The sequence below is a fragment of the Ursus americanus genome, chromosome 3, assembly GCF_024610735.1.
Source record: "Ursus americanus isolate L20-20 chromosome 3, mUrsAme1.1.p, whole genome shotgun sequence".
Classification (NCBI taxonomy): domain Eukaryota; kingdom Metazoa; phylum Chordata; class Mammalia; order Carnivora; family Ursidae; genus Ursus; species Ursus americanus.
In genome coordinates, this window is record NC_142129.1 from 297394 (window position 1) to 316585 (window position 19192).

The window sequence follows — 19192 nt, forward strand, 5'->3', positions numbered from 1 at the left end:
TGGCTCAGTTTGTGATCTTAGGGTCATGGGACCAAGCCCACCACTGGGTTCTGAGCTCAGCAGGGAGTCTGCTTGGGATTCTCTCTCTCTCACCCTCTGCCCCTCCCCCTCAAACAAATAAATAAATAAATAAAACACGAAAGCCTCAGGCTTCCACTTTTTACGGAGAGAACAGGTGCCTCCTTGTAATCTGACAGAGGGCTACTGGGTCACGGGCTCCCGAAATCTGCCACAGCCCCAGAAGCCTCCCCAAGGTGAAGGCCCCCAGACTGGGCTTCACACTCCAGCATGTCCTGCAGCGTGAAGCAAGCACAGCCCTCAACCCTTGCCTGCTGCCGTAGGGGGAGATGGACTGCGCAAGTCCTGGAGTCGGGGAGAAGCAGAGTTGGTGTCACCAGTGCTGGTGTTGTCTCTTAGGGGCCAGATGCCCCTGCTCCTACTGGCCAGCGGCCCCCACCCCAACCCCTCCAGCCTGGACCAGCTCTCCTTCCCCTTCCTCCACCAGCTCCCACCACCCAGCTCTTCTTGCCCCTGCTCATGCCTTGGCCGTTCAGTCTGAATTCCGATTTAGAAATGCAGGTTAGCACTTCCTCGTCCATTTTCCAGGTGTGTTTTGGTCTTGTTTACCCAACAGGACTCCATGCACCCTGAGGACAGGAGCTGTGTCTTCTCATTCAAGTGGGAACCATCCTAAGACAGAAGCTATCTGAGCTTCCGTGGTGTTTTTTCCTGCCCCTGATGCAAAGGGCACTTGTTGATAAGCAGGTGAACCACTACTAAGAAGGTTCTGGGAGAAGCCATTGTTTTCCAGACAGTGGTGCATGTGATGAAGGCATCTGTAGGGTCAGAGGAGAACACCGCTGAGTGTCTGTCTCTTGAGTTTGCTGAAGGGAGAGGTGATAGGCGGGCACGGCTTTTACCAGAAAGCTTCTAAGACTGTGCTGGGCTGAGTCAGGAGTCTCTGGTCTAGCCAACAGTCTTGCAAAGCCTTCGGTTAAAGTGCACAGCTGGAAATCCATTTCACACTGCAATCCAGCACACACATTTCACAAAACCACATTTTCTGTGCTACTCTTCTTTAAATGTTGGTTGCTGCCCGCTGAATTGATTGCATAACCTGCTAATGGGTTATAATAGGGTGCCTGTATCCTATGTCAGCCAAACCTGGCCTCTTGAGAGAGAAAGGAGGAGCTATTAATAATGACTCCGGACACCAGATGCGGGCCTGGCCTGGGCAAATCGGAGTGTGTGGTCACCCTAGTTATGACTCAGTGTTTGGAAAACATTGTCTGGGCCCTCAGTGTTCCCTGAGAAGGGTTCTGCCTGCGTTGCAGCTCCAGCACAGACGTACGCTCACGGAAAGTGAGAAGAGGACGTAGGCATCACCTTGTCCGACACACTTGCTGGGCGGGTCAGGAAGCAGTCCTCCATGACGGGCTGGCAGGGAAGGGCCACCTCCCAGGCAGGACCACCAACTGAAAGCTGAGCATAGAGCTTGCCTGCCCAACTCAGAAGTGACTCAGAGAGAGGATCCCCACCACCTGCCCCTCCAGGGCCTCAGGGGCCATGTTGGTTTCTCAGAAGTACTGAAAAGAAGTGGTCCTGGACTGTTCTGTCTTACTTCCTGATTCGTGATGGTGGTGCTGAAAGTCTTTCCCAGGTAAATCGGCCTCAAACATGTGAACACATGGCTCTGTACCCGCAGGGGACCCAGGGTTGTCCTGTCCTCCTGCTGAAGGGCGTGGAACTCGGGCATCTGGTCACCCGGTGCTGTGGCACTCAGGACCTGAGGAGTACTGACAGCCCTTTCTGTGTAGGAAAGCATCACGACTTCATTGCTTGGGAGCAAATGCCTCCACTGGCCAGGCTCCCCCTCCAGGCATTTTCCCTCCACCCTGTGAAGGCCGTGCTTGGCAGGACCTGTCCAAGGGGGAAAGAACACAACATTAAAGATACCAAATTACATGTAAAAGCGAATGCTTGTTTATGAGGGAAAATGAGATCACAGGTTCCTGGAGTGACAGACATCTATCCCCCTCACTTGAGATCTCTTTAAATGAGATGCCCCCTTGTTGCTGACCACCTGGCACTCCCAGGGTGGCAAGCCGGGGCCCTGCACCCTCAGCTGCTGTGGCACAGCTGCCACAGACACGGTCACAACCCTCACGAGGTCCCTGACCCCCGGCTCTCGCTCTGCACCAGCCCAGGCTCTTCTGTTCCAGGACTGTGGCTGCAGCTAAGAGTAGGAAATCCATTACGTCTATTCACTGGAGGAAAAACAAAGTCAGTTAACCCACCCGATGGACCCACAGTGGCTAGATCCACGATCTGACTGGGTTTTTAGGGTTCAGCCTTGTCTTGGGGTGGCAGGGTTTTAATAATGTAGAGGTTATTTTCCTGGAGCAATACCATTTTGTCCACAGACAGAAACAGAGGCACCATCCTTGCTCTCCTCTCAATGCCCTGTGAACAGAGGCCTTCGGGGAGCAGAACTGCAACTGAGCGGGCCTGACCCCTCCACAGTCGTAGGAAAATGTGGAAGAGGTGCAGGAAGCAGGATCTGAGAGATCAAAGCCCCCGAGAGACATAACCTTGTTCTGGAAGAAGTCTGTTCCCACTAGGCCAGGGGAGGATGGCCTCGTCAGAGGAACCAGCAGCTCTGGGCCCCTGTGCCCTGGGGTCCCCACGCACAGTCACTTCAGGCCAATCTGCCTGCTGTTTTTATGAGTTCTCCATTCACCCCGACAAAACCCCCAGACGCTCCTGTGGGAACCCTCAGGGAAAGCCCCAAAGCTCAGCGCCTTCTACTGTCAGCTTCCCCGTCAAGTGTTAAGGAAAAAGTCCTTAACCAAAGGGAGTGGTGTTGCTATTGTCTTTCCCATTGACGGGCAAGTCAGAGACATGACATAGCTCCAGGGATCCAAACCGGGATCCCTCGAGCGCTTGGTTTTGCTTTCCCCCTTACCCACTGCCCTTAAACGGTGGCTTGCCTTTCTGCTAGACAGAGAACATCACGCTAGCCGCCTGTTTCACCTCGGTTTGAAGATCAGATGACGGTAAGGAGAGATTTGAAGACTGTCGAGCTTTGCCATCTCCGGTTCCCAGCAGCCCACTGGGGGCTGGGTGGAGAGGGGACAAGATTGGTGCCTGCTCTCACGGAGCTCCAGCCACCGCAGTGTGCCCTGTGAGGGCAGGACAGAGCCTGGAGGGCGGCTCCCCAGAGGAAGGACCCCTGATAAGAATGCTGAGCGGTGGTAGGAGAATAAGGATGGAAATGCTAAGACACGTGTGCGGACGGCACTGAGGGAGCAAGTGGACGCCGCCGTCTTGTTTTAGGGGCCTCAAGTGTGAGGAGGACCATAAGCACCTCCTTATGGCACACAGCTTTGCTCACAAGCCAAGCACTCTGTGGAGGGTTTTACTTTTATTTTTATTTTTTTATTTATTATTTTTTAATTACTTATTTTTTTATAATAATTTTTTATTATGTTATGTTAGTCGCCATACAGTACATCCCTGGTTTTTGATGTAAAGTTCCATGATTCATTAGTTGCGTGTAACACCCAGTGCTCCATGCAATACGTGCCCTCCTTACTACCCATCACCGGCCCATCCCAGTCCCCCACCCCCTCCCCTCTGAAGCCCTCAGTGTGGAGGGTTTGAAGCAGGCACAAGAAAGGTCACGTGTCCATTTTAACCCTGTCTGCCGCGTAGATCAGAGGTTCTGGAACAAGCCACATCAGAATCACTGCAGGCTCTGGCTCTGGGGCAGGCAGGGACCGGTGGGGTCGGAGAGCTGGGACAAGTTCCCAAGTGATGCTGTTACTGCTGGTCTGGGGGTCACACTGGGAGAACTGCTGGTATGGGTCATAACATCGTGGCCCCACCAGGACCAGGTCCTGGTGGGACCACGATGTTATCAAGCAGCACCTGGGCACAGGCAGTTCTCACCTGTATCCAGGCTTGAAAACCGCTGGTGTGGAAGCCGGCTCTGTGGGCACCAGGAGCAGTGCCCATGGGATGGACAGGACACAGAGGGCATGTGCCTCACAGTTGGGGAGGAAGCAAGCTCAGAGGAAGACTGACCCTCCCTGCACCGTAGGGTTTGCTGACTGCTTGGGGGTGTGCGTGGCAGACAGTACACAGAGATGACACTGAATTTCTTGTGTTGTGACATTCAGTGCATGGTGGTGTCAGGAAATGGGGTGCGGATGTAGGAGGGCCAGATTTAAGGCCAAGTACCATAGAAAAAGGGTATCTTTATGCATTAGGTTTCAAGCATGCTGAGCATGAGATGCCTAGAAATGCATAGGTGGAAAGTTCTAGAAGGCCAGGGGACAGAATGCCTGAAGGTGCTGGAGAGGTAGAGACTGGCGTTCTGATCTCCGAGTCATCAGTGTGTGTGGCAGCTGAGACCCTGCAGAGAGGTTGTGTAGAGTGGGGAGAGCAGGAGCCCAGATGGACACCCATCAAAATTTGGGGAAGGAGGTAAGGGACAAAGAGGGAATGATGCTGAGGGGCCCCGAGAGGGCTGGTGGATAGAGGCCCCAACAGACACAGAGGAACCTCATGGCCCATCCTGAGTGGCGGGATGGCAGGGCGGGCGGCTGAGACATGGGGCGCAGTCGGCCAGTGAGGTGTGGCCAAGGCCACAACGGAAGGAGGGAGAGCGTGGTTATTTGTGGTTTTTCCTTCCGTAGATGTAAGTGAAATTACTCTATGATTTTTGTTCATTTTTATTGTTTCAGTATATTGTCTGGTTTACCATAGTTTCATAACTAAAATGTTACGCTCCTCCTGTTTGTTACTATGCTCGGGAATGATTTCTATATCCCAGGGACAATTTGCCGTCGATAAGACTGAAGTCACCTGGTGGAAGGACTGGTGTTTTTACAGATTTGTTGTGCCAACTTTTAACAATTTCTTCACTGGTTATTGATATTTTTAGGTTTTTCTCAAAGCTGTTGTGATCATTGTTACACTCTCAGAATATTGTCTGTTTCCTTAAAATTCTGACTTTGTTAGCACGGAGTTTAGTACCTTAATTAAGCCATGTGAGTGTGTGTGTGAAATACAATTTAACTATTTGTTTCTCATTATTTTTCTCCTCTTGATACTTGGCAAATGTATCTATCATTTTGGCCTATAGAGAAAAAACTATCCTGTGGTTTGTTATAAATCTGACCATTTCCTAATTTACTTCTGTCATCAAGTATTTGTGGAGTACTCGCTGTTCTAGGCATTTCATATTTATGTCAAATAAAAACTCAAAAGCTCATGGCCTCGTGGGCTTGTCTCCTAGGGAGCCCTGGTCCCCAGACTCCGTCTTGCTTCTCTCACGATTCCCTTCCTGCTTTACTTGGCGTGTTTTCTTCTTTTTCTAGCTTCTGTAGTAGATGCTTTATCTTGTTACTTATTAACAAAGGCATTTAAGGGTGTAATTATGCCTCTGATTATAATGTGACACATTTATTATGAAAGGCTCCCATTTAAAATTTTTCAAATGCATTACTATTTTTCTAGTTCTAATTTTATTCTTTAAGAGTGTATTTAAGAAAAAAGTTGGATATCCATTATTTTCATTGCTCTTTTCAATTTTACAATCATACACATTATGTCCCATGATCTTTAAAAACAGGATTTTATATCTCTGATTATTTGTGTCTGTTCTATTTACCTATGCTCTCTTCTCTGCCAATTGCAATCATTCATTCATCCCACAAATATTTGATGATTCCCTGTAATGTGTTGGGCAATATAACTGTGCTTTTTGTTGCTATTTTTTATATATGGTGAATTCTAATTTATCAGTGCACACTTGGGAGCTCATACGACTGCTTTCATCTGTCTTCTCTGGATCTAGAGTGAAAGGGTAAAGCTTTCCCTCTGTCCTCTTGTGAATAATCTTTCTAACATTGAGGGTGTCCTTCTTATTGGCGGAACTCCCTTCGGGGACTAGAGGGAGCCCAGGGCCTTGGGTAAAGTTGGGTGTGAGTGTGGGTCTGGAGATCACTTACGAGCAGCTGGAAATCATGCAGATTACATGCAGTATTCACGGCAGAGATAGGCCAAGGATCGCAGAGACCCCCAGCACCAAGCATTTGCTCTGAAGGCCCTCAGTGGGACTGGGCACTCTCTAAGGGGTCTGAGGCACAGGGCCTAACTGGGACCCTGGGGAAGGAAGCTAGATTGGGAGACAGTGCCTGGGAAGGTCCTGGCGCCTAGAGACAAAAGCGCCGTGTAGACCCGCCGTGCCGTTCTTGAAGCCGTGAAGCTGGTTTTAGCCCCTTGTACTGAAAATAGATTTAAACTTGCGTCAAAGATGGAAAACTCCACCCAGTTCTTTAGGGCTCATGTTCTAAACATTAATTCTTATTCTTCAGTTCTGTCCACATAGGTAGTGATACAGGAGATTAGATGTACGCAGGAAAACCCCAAAGTTGTTCATCTGACCTCCTCCAGCAGAGCCCCCAGACTGTTCTCTTGTGATTTGCCTCATTCTCTTAAAAGTTGGCTGTGAGAAAGTTTCCTGTCTGTGGAGCACTGCACGTAACTCTGTGGTCGTTAGCCTCGGTTCTGGCGTTGCTCCGTTGTTCTGCGGCTGTCTTGCCTTCTGTTCTGGTAAGACTTCCCCGGTGCTGCCTTTCGTTTGAGGTTTCTAGCTCGGCCAGGAGTGGGCTCTGCTGTGCAAAGCCCCTAACACAGGCAATTTGCAAATAACCAGATTAAGCCCTCTTAAATGATTGAAAACATGAGATATGTAAAATCTAAACCAGCTTTAAGCAAAGTAATATAAACTGAAATGTGAACTTTTTTTTTTTAAGTGAACACAGAAAGAATGTTTTAATTCATACCTATCTCAATTTCCAGCTCATGCTTTGTCTCCTGGGACAGTCAGTCCAGGGGTGAAAATACGTCTGTGAGCTCTTCGTGGGCGGACCCCTTCTCTCACTCATCCTAGTCCCAAGGCGCCTTGCTCAGTGTCTGGTTCCAATTAAATGCTCAGCAAATGTGTTGAGCAGAATGAATTAAATTAACCAGTAATACCAAATGTGTTTAGCAAGAAATAAAAATCTTCTATAAGAAATTGGAGGTAAAAAATTCCCAGTACAAATCACTCAAAAATGCTAAATAGAGTATAACAGTGTTGCTTTAAAATGCACAGTGGAGATTTCAAGAAAATAAAAAATCTCAGTAAAAGAGCTGAGAATCAGGTGCCAGGCAGCAGGGACGGCTGGTTCCCGGGGCAGCTGCTGGCTCTTTATGAAGAGCTGGGATGAGCGGCATGCAGGTGTGGATGGTGCTGGGCGACTGGAGGTCAGCGCTAGACCAAACTCTGACCACGGAGGTAACAGGGAACGTTTTCTTACCCGCGTTTGCTTTCCAGGAGGAAAACCTAAAAACCCGTCACCGCAGGCATGCCCCCTGCAGGTTGGGTTTTCCCATTTGTGTCTTGCGCGTGGGATGGCAGCCCTGAGCTGAGACATTCGTGTAAGGCGTCCTGAATGGGACAGGGGGAGGGGGTACCTGGCAGAAGCGAACACAGGTGCTCCTGGAAGGAAGCGTCTTGGCCAGACCTTACAGATTTCCATAGGTCCACTCTGAAGACAAGCTTATATGCCAAATGCACAAACCACACAAAGAAAAAGCCACTGTGAGTGGAAGTCAGCAGAGGACAAACAGATTACATCCTCAAAACTTCGGATAATGGAGTTATCAGGCGTAGAATGCAAATAAGTGCATTTGAAATGTTTTTTTTATAAAACTGGAAATTAAAAATATAAACCTGGAACAAGATGCTCTAACCAGACCTTATCTGGGAAAAAATAGACCTAGAAATGAAAGTCAAGAAGATACATTACACAGGAGCTCAGACGTGGTACAGGGTTCTGTGTTGGGGAGTGTGGGCACCAAGAACACAGGACCGGCTGCAGCAGGGAGAGGGGAGGGCGGGCGACAGCACAGCTCTGGGGGGGCAGGAGGTCAGTGTGACTGCAGGCTTGGCCGGAGGAGATGCAGTGGGGGACAGCTCAGCGAGGCACCCATCCTGCGTTCGGAGACCCTGAGCGTCCCACACGCGTGGAGAACCCCACGGCCAGGCAGTGTGTTGATGCCAGAAGATGCCACAGACCAAGGACCCGTGGCCCACACACACACGCAAGAGCCTCAGGGCGGACAGAAGATGCCTTCCCAGGGCTCGGAGAAGAGGACTGTCCACTCAGAAATGCAAGGGAAAGAGACATCTCAGCAAAACAAACTGACAGGTCCACAATCAGCAAGCCCTCATTAAAAATGCCCAGGGGATGTGCTTCAGGGGAAAAAACTGAGCCAGGAAAAAGCACTGAGAATCAAGAAAGGACGTAAGCAAAAATCAATAAACATGGGAACCCAGCAGAGACTGTTTAAAGCAGTGGTAAAATTAGGCAGAGGGACTAAAGATGGTGAAGCAGACACTGGGCAGTAAATGTCACCGTCGATGGGACGGTCGAAGTTACATGCAGTCGAGGCGCAGAAGAGGGGTCATCAGAAAGGTCGGAACGGTGCACACGCGGGTCCCCGCGTGCCCGTGCCCTGTGCAGGCGTCACGGGGCGCCAGGGAGGCGGCGACGGGGTCTCCCCGCGGTCTTGCTCGGCTGTGCTTCTGGCCGGCGGTTGTCGGTAGGAGTATTACGGGTACTATCTGTTGTGACGTGTATGATGCATGTTACATGCCGTGTGCACGTTAGGTATCTGAACATGCTCATTAGATAGAAATATAGATTATTGTGCTGTTCTCTACGCGTTCGGTAGGTGTGAAGTACTGCCTGTCCCAGTCATTTAACGTGAGTTCTGATCACAAGACGAGATGGCGAAAAGCACTCAGGGTGCCCTAGTCCTATTTATAATCCCTCACTCAGAACAGAACATAGACTATGGACAAAGGTTTAAAATTAGAGTTTTCAAGGACGTTTTCAGAATGTCAGCATGACATCTCCTCTCTTCTTGAGCTAAAAAGAATGACAACAGGGCCTTGAGGTTCAACAAGGAAAAATCCTTCTGAAATCAGATTAATACATTAGCTTGCTAGGTCAAGCTTCATGCTAACCTTAATTGCCCGAACTATTTGAGAAGCTATACCAATTAATTTCATTTTCTCCTTAAATATTAACTAGAAACTCATTTTTTCCAGATTTTGCAGTTTACTTCTGAACTACATCATTACTCATATCAAGTCTTCAATAGTAAGGGTAATATGCAGAGGGGAAGCGCTCCTCAAAAGGGCATCACCTTAATGGTAAAGAACAACACTGGGGCTGGGCGGTGGGTGTGGACCAGCTAGCAGGGTCCACTGACCTGCGGACGCTGCCAAGCCCCAGGAAGCTCCAGGAGCAAGGGTCTCGCCGGGCCGCCCCTCCCGCCCCAGCCTGGATCTGTGTTTGCTCCCTGACCCCAGGGCAGGGATCGGCTCGGTGCATCCCTGGTGGGCACCACCCCCTCTCTAGAGTTGGCACTAAGCTGGCATGAACAGGACTATGGAGAAATCAGAGCCAGTGCGGAATGTCCCCTGGGTCCTCACTCTTCTTGGGCCCCAGTGCAACATAAACCCAGTTAGGTCAGGGCATATTCGCAAAACCAGCCAGTCCCTGTGGTTTCTGGGGCTCTCTCATGGGAAGCACCCCCCAAGCCCCCTCTGGTTTCAGCAGCAGAATAGTGATCAGACAGCGAACTTGGGGACACCCTCAGGTCCTCCCTCTCCCTGCTCCACGCAAAGTCATTCAGAATGAACTGTAAGGAGATAGGTGGGCGTTTAACGAGGGGAATAAAATGTTTGGGTTCAGAATGGAGGTGGGCCGATGCTGTCTGGTGCGCCCCGAGACGGGCAGCGAGGGCCCCGCGTGAAGGGAAGCATTGCTTCGTCCAGTGCTGGCCAGCGAAGGCTCACAGCTGTTTCGTTCCCTCTTTGCAGATTACGTTTTACGTTCTGGTGAAGGCCATTTACACGCTGGGCTACAGTGTCTCTCTGGTTTCCCTGACAACCGGAAGCATAATTCTTTGCCTCTTCAGGTAAGTGTCAGAAATGAGCAATTCTGCAGTCTGAGACCAGAAATTGTCCATTTAAGCCACGTAGGCCCGTCAGAGGAGGAAAGAAACTCACTGTCTCCAAGCCCTCTCTCTCTCTGTCTTAAACCAATAAAACTCCCTTGGAGAATGCCAGCGTGAAATATGGTGCTAATGGTTACATTTTTGTTTAAATACTCTTAGGTAAAGAGATAATACTGACTTTGGATAAGAATTCAGTTCAACTGCTCTTTACTAAATACTCAGCCATTATGCAAACCCCTTGAAAATACAGAAGCAAAGTGGTCTTGCCCTTGCCGTTCAGAAAGCCCCTACATTCTGGGCATTGGCGTTAAGAGTGTTAGGAGACACTATGATGTGTTCAAGGGTAGAAGGCAGGAGCCAGACTGCCTGGGTTCAAATCCCAGGTCAGTCTCTTAGTTGCTGTGTGACCTTAGACAAATTACTTACCCTCCCTGTGATCTGCAAAGTGTAGGTGCTGATGAGAACACCCTCAAATGTAATAGTTATACGTCATTCCAGGCATCTCAACTCCATCAGGAGGGTGGGAACCCTCAGAAAGGGTACGGCAGAGTCTGTAACGCAGAACTGTACTTTGGAAGATGTGAGGGCAGTCCGTCATATTCTACTTCTGAGAAGAAAAGAGCAGAAGCTCTGGGGCAACGTTAATGCCTATTCTATTCTACTATGTTCTGTATTTTTCTATGTATTTTTAAATCTTCCAATTGTTGAAGAGGGAAAAATAAAGGAAAAATTTAGGGAGGTAAACTGGCACAGGGTAACTTGAACTAGAAAAATTTCGGCTTATTTTTAAAGAGCCCCCATATTGAACAGTCCATGTTCTTGACATCAGCATTTTATCTCAGATTTGCGATGCAGGATATAGTTAATTAGCAGGCTAATGGCATTTGGGAATTATTGCAAATGTGCATGTTGGTCTGTGAGAGAATCTCAAATGCTTTCCTTCCATACGCACACGTCCTTAGTCACCTACTGGTGACACGGGGTTAAAAAAGGACATGCCCGCGGTGATGTCATTCTGCCGTGCTTCGGTGTGTCCTGGCTGCTGGAAACAGTGCCCATGCTGGGGTGCGGTTTGCGGGTCTGCCTTCCTCTGGGGCCACAGAGACACTAACCTTCCTGCCTCCGTCCATCAGCTGTTGCTTGTGTGTCTGATGCCACAAGAGTCAATTCCAAACGCCATATCCTGAAAATAACTTCTCCATCGTCCTGGATATTCCTCCCGGAAAACAACGTTTTACAATCATGAGACATCTACTGTCCATAATAGCCCCGTAGCTAAGAAAGCATGAAGTAACCACATTCCTATTTTACACACAGAGGAACAGAGCAACTCGTCCCTTAGACCAGGTCCAAATCTCAGCATAGACTTGGACCACAAACACACCACCTGGTTTTGCGTGGGGCTCGCTGGGCGGTCCTTGCCGCCACCATCTTTGATGTCTGGGTGCCTGACAACACAGCTCCGGTCCCCACAAGCCCAGGATTGCTAACAGCACATTCCGCACTGCACACTTTATAGGGGTTTATGAACCTGGTCCCTACAGCAGCCCCGTTCCTGTCAGCGCCATTCCTGTCCCCGTATTAGTTAGAGCAGGGCAACCCGGAGAGGCGCCCCACACCGCAGCTCGCGGAGCTGGAGAGAACCGAGCCCCGATTCGCCACCACCCACACCTTTCCTTTCCTCCGTTCACATTCTCACCTTTGGGAATTGGTGTCCGTATCCACGGCCAGGAAGGAGCAGAGATTCCAGCGTGCCTTTTCCAGAAGCCACGGTTCCAGCTCCGTCCGTCGTCCTGCACTGATCCATGGTGGGAAGTGAGATTTTACAACGAGCACTGAGTGATGAAGGGCATAGCTCAGAAACTCAGCGAACATAATTTATTTGGATGGCTTGCTAGCTGGAGTGAGTGTGTGCTTAAGTCTGAGTGACCGCCATAAATCCCAAACCCCACTCAGGGGAAAGACATGGGCGGGAGAGAGTGAGAAGGAGAAAGCAGAGAGAAGAGAAGAGGTGTTTGAGAGGTGAGCATGCAGGCACCGTGAGGAGCAATGGGAAGAGGCCCGCGTGGGGACAGACACCGCCTTCCTGGGGAGGGGGCAGACACCGCCTTCCTGGGGAGGGGGCAGGCTTTCACACTCACGTCATGTTTCCTTTTATTATTCCATTCTTCCCCTTTCAGATTGTCAGTTACACATTCTGTTCTTCTTCTAGGCATCTCCCAAAATTGCAACACGTCCTTGTCTCGTAGGAGTTAAACTCCAGTCACTATTTTTACTACTTCCCAGTCAATCCAAGACGTGACAACATTTTTATTCCATTTACCCCCTCATGCCTTTGGTGTTGTTGTTCTGCACTTTAACCCTACGTCTGTTTTCAGGCCATAAGGGTTACAGCTGTCTTGACCGTCAGTGGTTACTTGGAGATGCCATGTGTTCATCTTTCCCAAGGCCCTCCCTTCCTCCCGTGTCTCCATCGGGTCATCTTCCTTCTGCATGAAGACCCCCTGTGGGATTTCCTTCAGCACAGACCTACTGACAATGAAGGCTCATGGTTTTTGGTCATCTGAAGTCATCCTAATTTTGCCTCATTTGAGGATATTTTTGAGAATATTGGATTCTTTGTTGGCAGTTTTTCTTTCATCGCACTAAAAATGAACATCATTTTTCTTTTTAAAAGTCAGTGGCCTGAGGCGCCGGGGTGGTTCAGTGGGTTAAGCGTCTGCCTTCGACCCAGGTCATGATCCCAGGGTCCTGGGATCGAGCCCCGCATGAGGCTCCCTGCTCAGTCTCCTTCTTCTGGGAGTCTGCTTCTCCTGCTCCCTCTGCCTCTCTCCCTGGCTTGTACTCTTTCTCTTTCTCTCTCTCTCTCTCTCTCTCTCTCTCATAAATAAATAAATAAATAAATAAATAAATAAATAAATAAATAAAATCTTAAAAAAAAAAAGTCAGTGGCCGGTCTCACCACTGTTCCACTGAAGGAAGGTGTCTTTTTTCTTGGGGTGCTTAGAAGTTTTTTTAGTTGTCTTTGGTTTTCAGCAGTGACACTATCATGTGACTTGATGGGGTTTGCTTTGTCTTGGTCCTTCTTGGGGTTAATGGCATTTCTTTAATCTCATTATTTTATTCATTTCCAAAAATTCTTAGCTAGTATTCTCTAAATGTCGCTTCTACCTTATTGTCTCTCCTTTCCTTCTGAAACTCCATTCTCACGTGTTCAGCCGTGTTTTCACCACTCCCCATGTATTTCCTGCTCTGTTTCTATACTTCCTGATGTGGGAAACCAGGGCAGAAGAAAAATTACTAAATTTCCTTACCACCTACAGCCCATTGACAAGTCCTTGAAACAGGCAGTGACATTCCTCTAGGGATGCCTGGATGTTAACACTTTGCTAACGGCAAAGGCAATCTTAGCCCAACACCCAGGATCCTGAGTCTACTTGAATGTATAGAAATTACTTTGGATACTTCTTTTATCTGCAAACCCCTCAAGATACATGTTAGCAATCATCCTCCAAGCATATGGCCCACCAGTGCACATCTCTGCCCGCAGGTCCTGTCCCCATGCTTTAATAAAATCACCTTTTTGCACCAAAGACGTCTAGAGAATTCTTTCTTGGCCATTGGCTTCAAATCCTAACATCTTTCCTACATCACTTTGCATTATTTTGTTTCTCTATACTAAAGTCTATCCGTATTCTTCTGATCTGTTTTCTATTTCATAATACTCTCGTTTATTGTATCTAATGTTAGACTCAGCCAGTTTAATTGTTAATTTCAGGGTTCTTTTTGAGTTTTCAATTTTCCATTTGATTTTTGTAATCAATTTCTTTCTTTAATAAAATTCTCCACCTCTTCATCAATTTTCTTGAATATATTAATCTGAGTAAGATAGTCTGTATCTTAAAATTCCAGTATCTGAATCTCTTTCTATTCTCTGGGGTTTTTTTAATTGCATTTGATCATTTGCTCCTGTTCCTGGCATCCCTAATAATTTATTATTGAAATTACAAATAATTCAATATTAGAGGCTTTGAGCGAATATCTTATGATAGAGAGGATTTAAGTTTTCCAGCAAGATGGTCTGACCACCCTGAGCCTGGCAGGGGTTGAGCTGACTTGAGGCTGTGTTTCAGGCCTAGGGAAGTTTGGCTTATTTCTGATTCGTCATAGTTCCTACGTCCCAGCTCTTCACGGGTTTCAGAGAAAGCCCGGGTGTCCCTCTACTCTTGCAGTCCCTGAATTCCGGTCATTGTCACACAGCGACATTTCACTCTCGAAGCCCCTGCTTTGGCTTCGTCCCTCAGCCTCCCGCCCAGCACTGCACACCTTGTGTGAGTAGTGGCCTCACAAGAGGAGACCAAGGAGGAAGGTGGAGGGAAGGCACATCTCGGGGCCCTTCTTCTTGCCGGGGTCTCGGTGCTCTGGCCGCTCTCCAGAGCCCTTAGGCAGCTGTCGAAATCACGCTGGCCCCTTGCGTAGAGGCAGTCAGATAAGCTACCTCTGCGAGTCCTCTCGTGGAAGTCTCCTGCAGTATGTGTTTTACTGTCCGTCAACATTTTCTAACTTTGTCGAAACTTTAAGAGCTAGCATTCACTGGTGAGGAAGAGCTTGTTTCCTGATGGCTCTGAATTAAAGGTCCAAGTCCAATCAAATACCAGTCAAGTCTTCTCCAGAATTTAAGTGGTACAAGCGAATTAGAGACAAAATGCTCCGAGCACTTTTTAGAGAAGCAAGATGTCACATGAAGTTAAGGTCAAAGGCAGATCATTTGACATGGGTCTTGTAGGAAATTTGCTGCAAAGATGTTCAGTCTTCACATCTGTGAAGTGGGCACACGCCGTTGCAGACTCGGAAGTCAGCGTCGTCTGCTTTACACTCTTACCCTGAAATCCTGTTCCAGGACTCCAACCTGAGGAGACAGAAATAAAGGAAAAGGTTTACCTACAAAAAACAGTTATCATTATGCAAACCTGAAAACATCCTAAATATAGAGTAAGGAATAGTAACTTCCATAAAAAAAGAAGAAAGCCCGAAGATTAAATCCCGTTATTAAAGTGTTCATCCCTCCTCCCACCCCAGCCGGTCTCCCCCCGCCCCCTCCCCTTCTCATTCCTTCCTCCCCCACCTCTCATCCCTGACTCTCCCCACCCCCACTCCACCCCACCTCACCCCATCCCTTCCCCCATCCGTCATCCCTGCCTCCCCCGCCCTCCACCTCTCACCCCTCCCTCTCCCCGCCGCAGGAAGCTGCACTGCACCAGGAACTACATCCACCTGAACCTGTTCCTCTCCTTCATCCTCCGAGCCGTCTCGGTGCTGGTCAAGGACGACGTGCTGTACTCCCGCTCGGGCACGCTGCACTGCCCCGACCAGCCCTCCTCCTGGGTAAGGCTGTCCCTGCGAGCAGGGTCCTCTCACGGAGGGAGGGTGGCCCGTGTGAACTGCAGCCCCGTGCACCTCCCCGCTTACCGTCCCCGGCCGTCCGTCTCTCCCCACCTCGCGCCGGGATGAAGACCAACAGCCAGTGCACGGGGCTAAAGGCAAGGCTCAGGCCTGAGGAGCAGAGGGGCCTGGTCAAGAGGCTGGGGCTCACAGCGGGCCCACGTTGGCAGGTGAGACCGGGGTGGTGTCCCAGGGCCTCCAGGGGCTGGGAGGTCATGGGCCCTGAGGCCTGACCCCAGGCAGAGCCAGAGCCACACGAGGACGCTGCCCCAGTGATCGGCGGCAGCAGCTCTGGGCTGAAAAGTCCTGACATGGATGGAGGTGCACAATGCCGCCGTCTCACCCCAGATCGCCCAGATTATGGGTAACAGACGCCCCCGCGGATCGCTGGGAGGAAACCCCTGTGCGGCGAACGAGCCCCGCTGCCTGTCTGTGACTGTGGTGGGCCCAGCTCTCTGACACGAGGAAAAGCCGTGCTAATTGTTCTTACGAAGGCGCTGCCGGAGCCGCTCTTCACCCGGGCTGTGCCGGTGGCATGAGGGGCCCTGGAGTGCTCCGTTCGTTTCGCACATTGACCGCGCCTCCGACATGCAGCTCACTCTCCCCGGTCTTTCCCTGCCGCCGTGTCAGGCTACAGCGTCCGCAGGACCTTTGGCAGCCGTCCGGGCTGCGGTTCGTGTGGGCTCTTGACCTGACCGTGGCCTCTGAGGGCGGCCGGTCTCCGCAGGAGCCGGGATGCGGGCTGCTCTCCGCCGGAGCTCCAGGCGGACGGAGTCACGCGCTGGCACTGCGGCTCTGGCCTGAACAGACTTGAGTTAATTCAGTTGGACGATAGTAAAGCCTTCCAGAACACCACAGAACCTCAGCTGTTTCATAGGCCTGCAGGGAAGCGATTTCTGGGGATAATCCGCTCACGACAGGCTTGCGCTGGATGAATACAGGAGTTTGTTGTAGTAATAAAAGTAACACAAACCCCCACCCCCAAGGGGAAGTCAGAGGCCCTGGGGCTCTTGCCCCATGAGGGAGTCTCCCATGTGGGTGACGAGGGGTGAGCCCCAATGCCACTCTGGGTTCTCCTCTTGCTGAGAAAACTTTCACTTCTCCGGGGTGGGGGTGCAGGGGGTCTCAAACCTCTGCTCAAAGAAACCCTCCTTCCTTAGCTTCTTATTAAAGGGCTAGTGACCCTGGTGGGCCCACAGACACCCGCCATCCAACCCAGGGCCATGCTTCCAGCCACACAGACAAGACCTGGCAGGCTCCTCGCTGAGGGGCAGAGGAGTGACAGGGACCCAGGGGAACAAGCACCCTGCCATGCCCGCCCCGCCCGCCCCTACACTGGAAATCACTAACCCTTCTGCCCACCCAATAGTTGGGGCTTCGCCTAGCCATTTCTTGAGGGTCTTCCAGTGCCAGGCTGGACCGTGTTGGTGAGTGTCCAGTGACCTTCAGAAGAGCAGTTTGCCCATTTGTGAACAAGGACACAGAGCTGAGGAAAGCCCTACAGCTCGATGGGCCCAATGGAGCTACGGTCAGGGTTCAGACTGCAGGTGCATGTGCCGAAGATTCAGGTGTGAGGACTGAAGTGTGAGAAGGAGGGAGCTGTGCACAGTCTCCCTGCCCGGTCCCCAGAGCCATGGGAGTCAAGGGGAGGGGGCCCAGCTGCTCCCCTCCAGCAGGATGTCCCCAAGATGTGTACCAACAGAGGAAAGAAGGGTGGGGGGACACGTGGAAGATGAGGACAGAAGGCAGGAGGAAAGGAGGCAGGAGAGAAAGAAGGAGGACTAGGTCTTCCCTCTTCTTGTCCCCAGAGAAGGCAAGGTTTTGAGTAAGTTAGAGAGACAATCAGACCTCAGCATGAGCAACAGAGAAAACATCTTTTCTTACAGCTGCATTTTTTGGACATTTTTGTTCTCAGCTGGGTATCAAACCAACATTATTCTCCCAAGCAGAATGCTGGGGGCATCTCCCCCAAATAGGTCCAGGGGTCTGTGTCTCAAGACATTTGGAGAGGCCAAGAACTCAACAGAGTCTATTTCCTTTCAAGAGAACACGTCTCACTTCCACTGGCCCCCTCTTCCCACATACTCTGGAAGTAGCAGTGAGCCCTGGGCTCAGTGTGTCTCCTCCTGGCTGCCCAAGAGGGGCTGGGACACCGGCGGTTTACTCTCACTGAGACCAGAAGAGAGGACATGTGGGGTCTTTCCGAAGCACTCCCAGAGAGCCTGAGTGCAGCCCACCCCAGGGAGGGCTCGGGCGGGGGCATTCCCGGTGAGCTCCGCAGTGAAGGGCGGCACCCAGCCCAAAGCTACACGTGGCACCGGTGCGGACCCAGGGCACATGAAGCCCACAGGCGGGCGTTCCCACGGCCGTGCGGTGAGGGCTCGGGTGCTTAGTCCTGTGGCCCTCTGCTTCGTGGTGTTCTCGCACATCGAAGCAAAATAGCCTGGGTTTTTTTGTTTTTAATCAACAGCTACAGATGCCTCTGTCTTCCAGGGACTAGGGAAACACCTCATGTTTCTGCAGGGTGTGGGCTATGTTCCCCGTTACCTTTGACGGCCTACAGGTGGGGGCAGCCTCTCCTCTTCTTTTCCGGGAGTGAGTGGGCCTCGAAGCCAAGTGTCTTGTCTCAGGTCACAGCACCACACAGGGCAGCACCCCACTCCCGGGTCCCCACCCTCGCCCAGCTCTGTGCACACTTGGTGTCTTTCCCTGCACTGCTCTGGTTGGCTTTTCTCTGACCCTGGAAGAGCATATTCTAGTCCAGAGAAAACGCACGGCCAGGTAGCCGCCTGGGAGCCGACCCTCAGCAGGAGACCCCAGCTGAAGACAGAACTCGATCCCCTTGACTCTGGCTGCGTGCGGCGGTGGGAGGCTCCCAGACCAGGGCCCGGGCCTCCGCCATGGGCCGTCTGTTCGGCAGCAGGCCCTGGAGGCGCTCCCGCCATGCTCTCGACCCTGAGGGATGCAGTTGGAAACCAGCAGCAGAAGGGGAAGTCAGCGGAGAGCTCTTCCCACCCCAGAACTGTCCTCCAAGTGTGCCGACGGGGAAGGAACAGCTGGGAAGACACGCACGGACGGTGTTTTCACAGTTTTTCCAAGAAAATGGAGTCACCTTTAACAGCCGTGTCTGCCTCTTCCTCCCTCGTTTGTCAGGACATCGTGGACTCCTCCACGCCAACTGGTGTGTTCGTTTGACGGCCTAGCGTGTGGCTGCGACGTGATGTGTCTAACCGTCGCAGCGAACACGGGCGCCACGAACACCGCTCTATCTCCGCGCACTGCTCTCGTTTCCGTCCGCTGGAACTCACCAGAGCGTGTTGCATCGAAAGGGGTGTGTGTTTCACAATTGCAGTAAACATGGCTGCGTGGCTTCCCGAAGGTCGGAGCCGCCGGCAGCCCGGCTGGCGGTGTGCGGGGCGCGGCCGTGGCTTCTTCAGAGCCTCAGGGTCGGGTGGGCACGAGCACCCCCCCCACACCCAGCACACGCTTTGTGCTCGGAGGAGTGGCGATGAGTCACAGGTTCACCGTGGTTCGCTGTGCCGCTCCCATCGCCGTGTTGTCAGTGCCGCTCTCCGCTGAGGGTGCCCGGTCATGACATTCAGGGGGCGGCTTCCACGTGCCAGCCTTGCTCCCGGCCCGGCGGGCGTCGGGCGCTCGGCCTCAGTAA

General features: G+C 51.1%; 1 protein-coding gene across 1 annotated transcript in view; it reads left to right on the forward strand.

Annotated features, from left to right (window-relative positions):
- Nucleotides 1-19192, forward strand: part of VIPR2 (vasoactive intestinal peptide receptor 2) — a 66598-nt gene that overhangs the window by 37833 nt on the left and 9573 nt on the right. The window contains exons 5-6 of the mRNA XM_045792196.2: nucleotides 9947-10044; nucleotides 15327-15468. Of these exons, the coding sequence (XP_045648152.2) occupies nucleotides 9947-10044; nucleotides 15327-15468 (240 nt within the window). The remainder of the gene's footprint in view (nucleotides 1-9946; nucleotides 10045-15326; nucleotides 15469-19192) is intronic.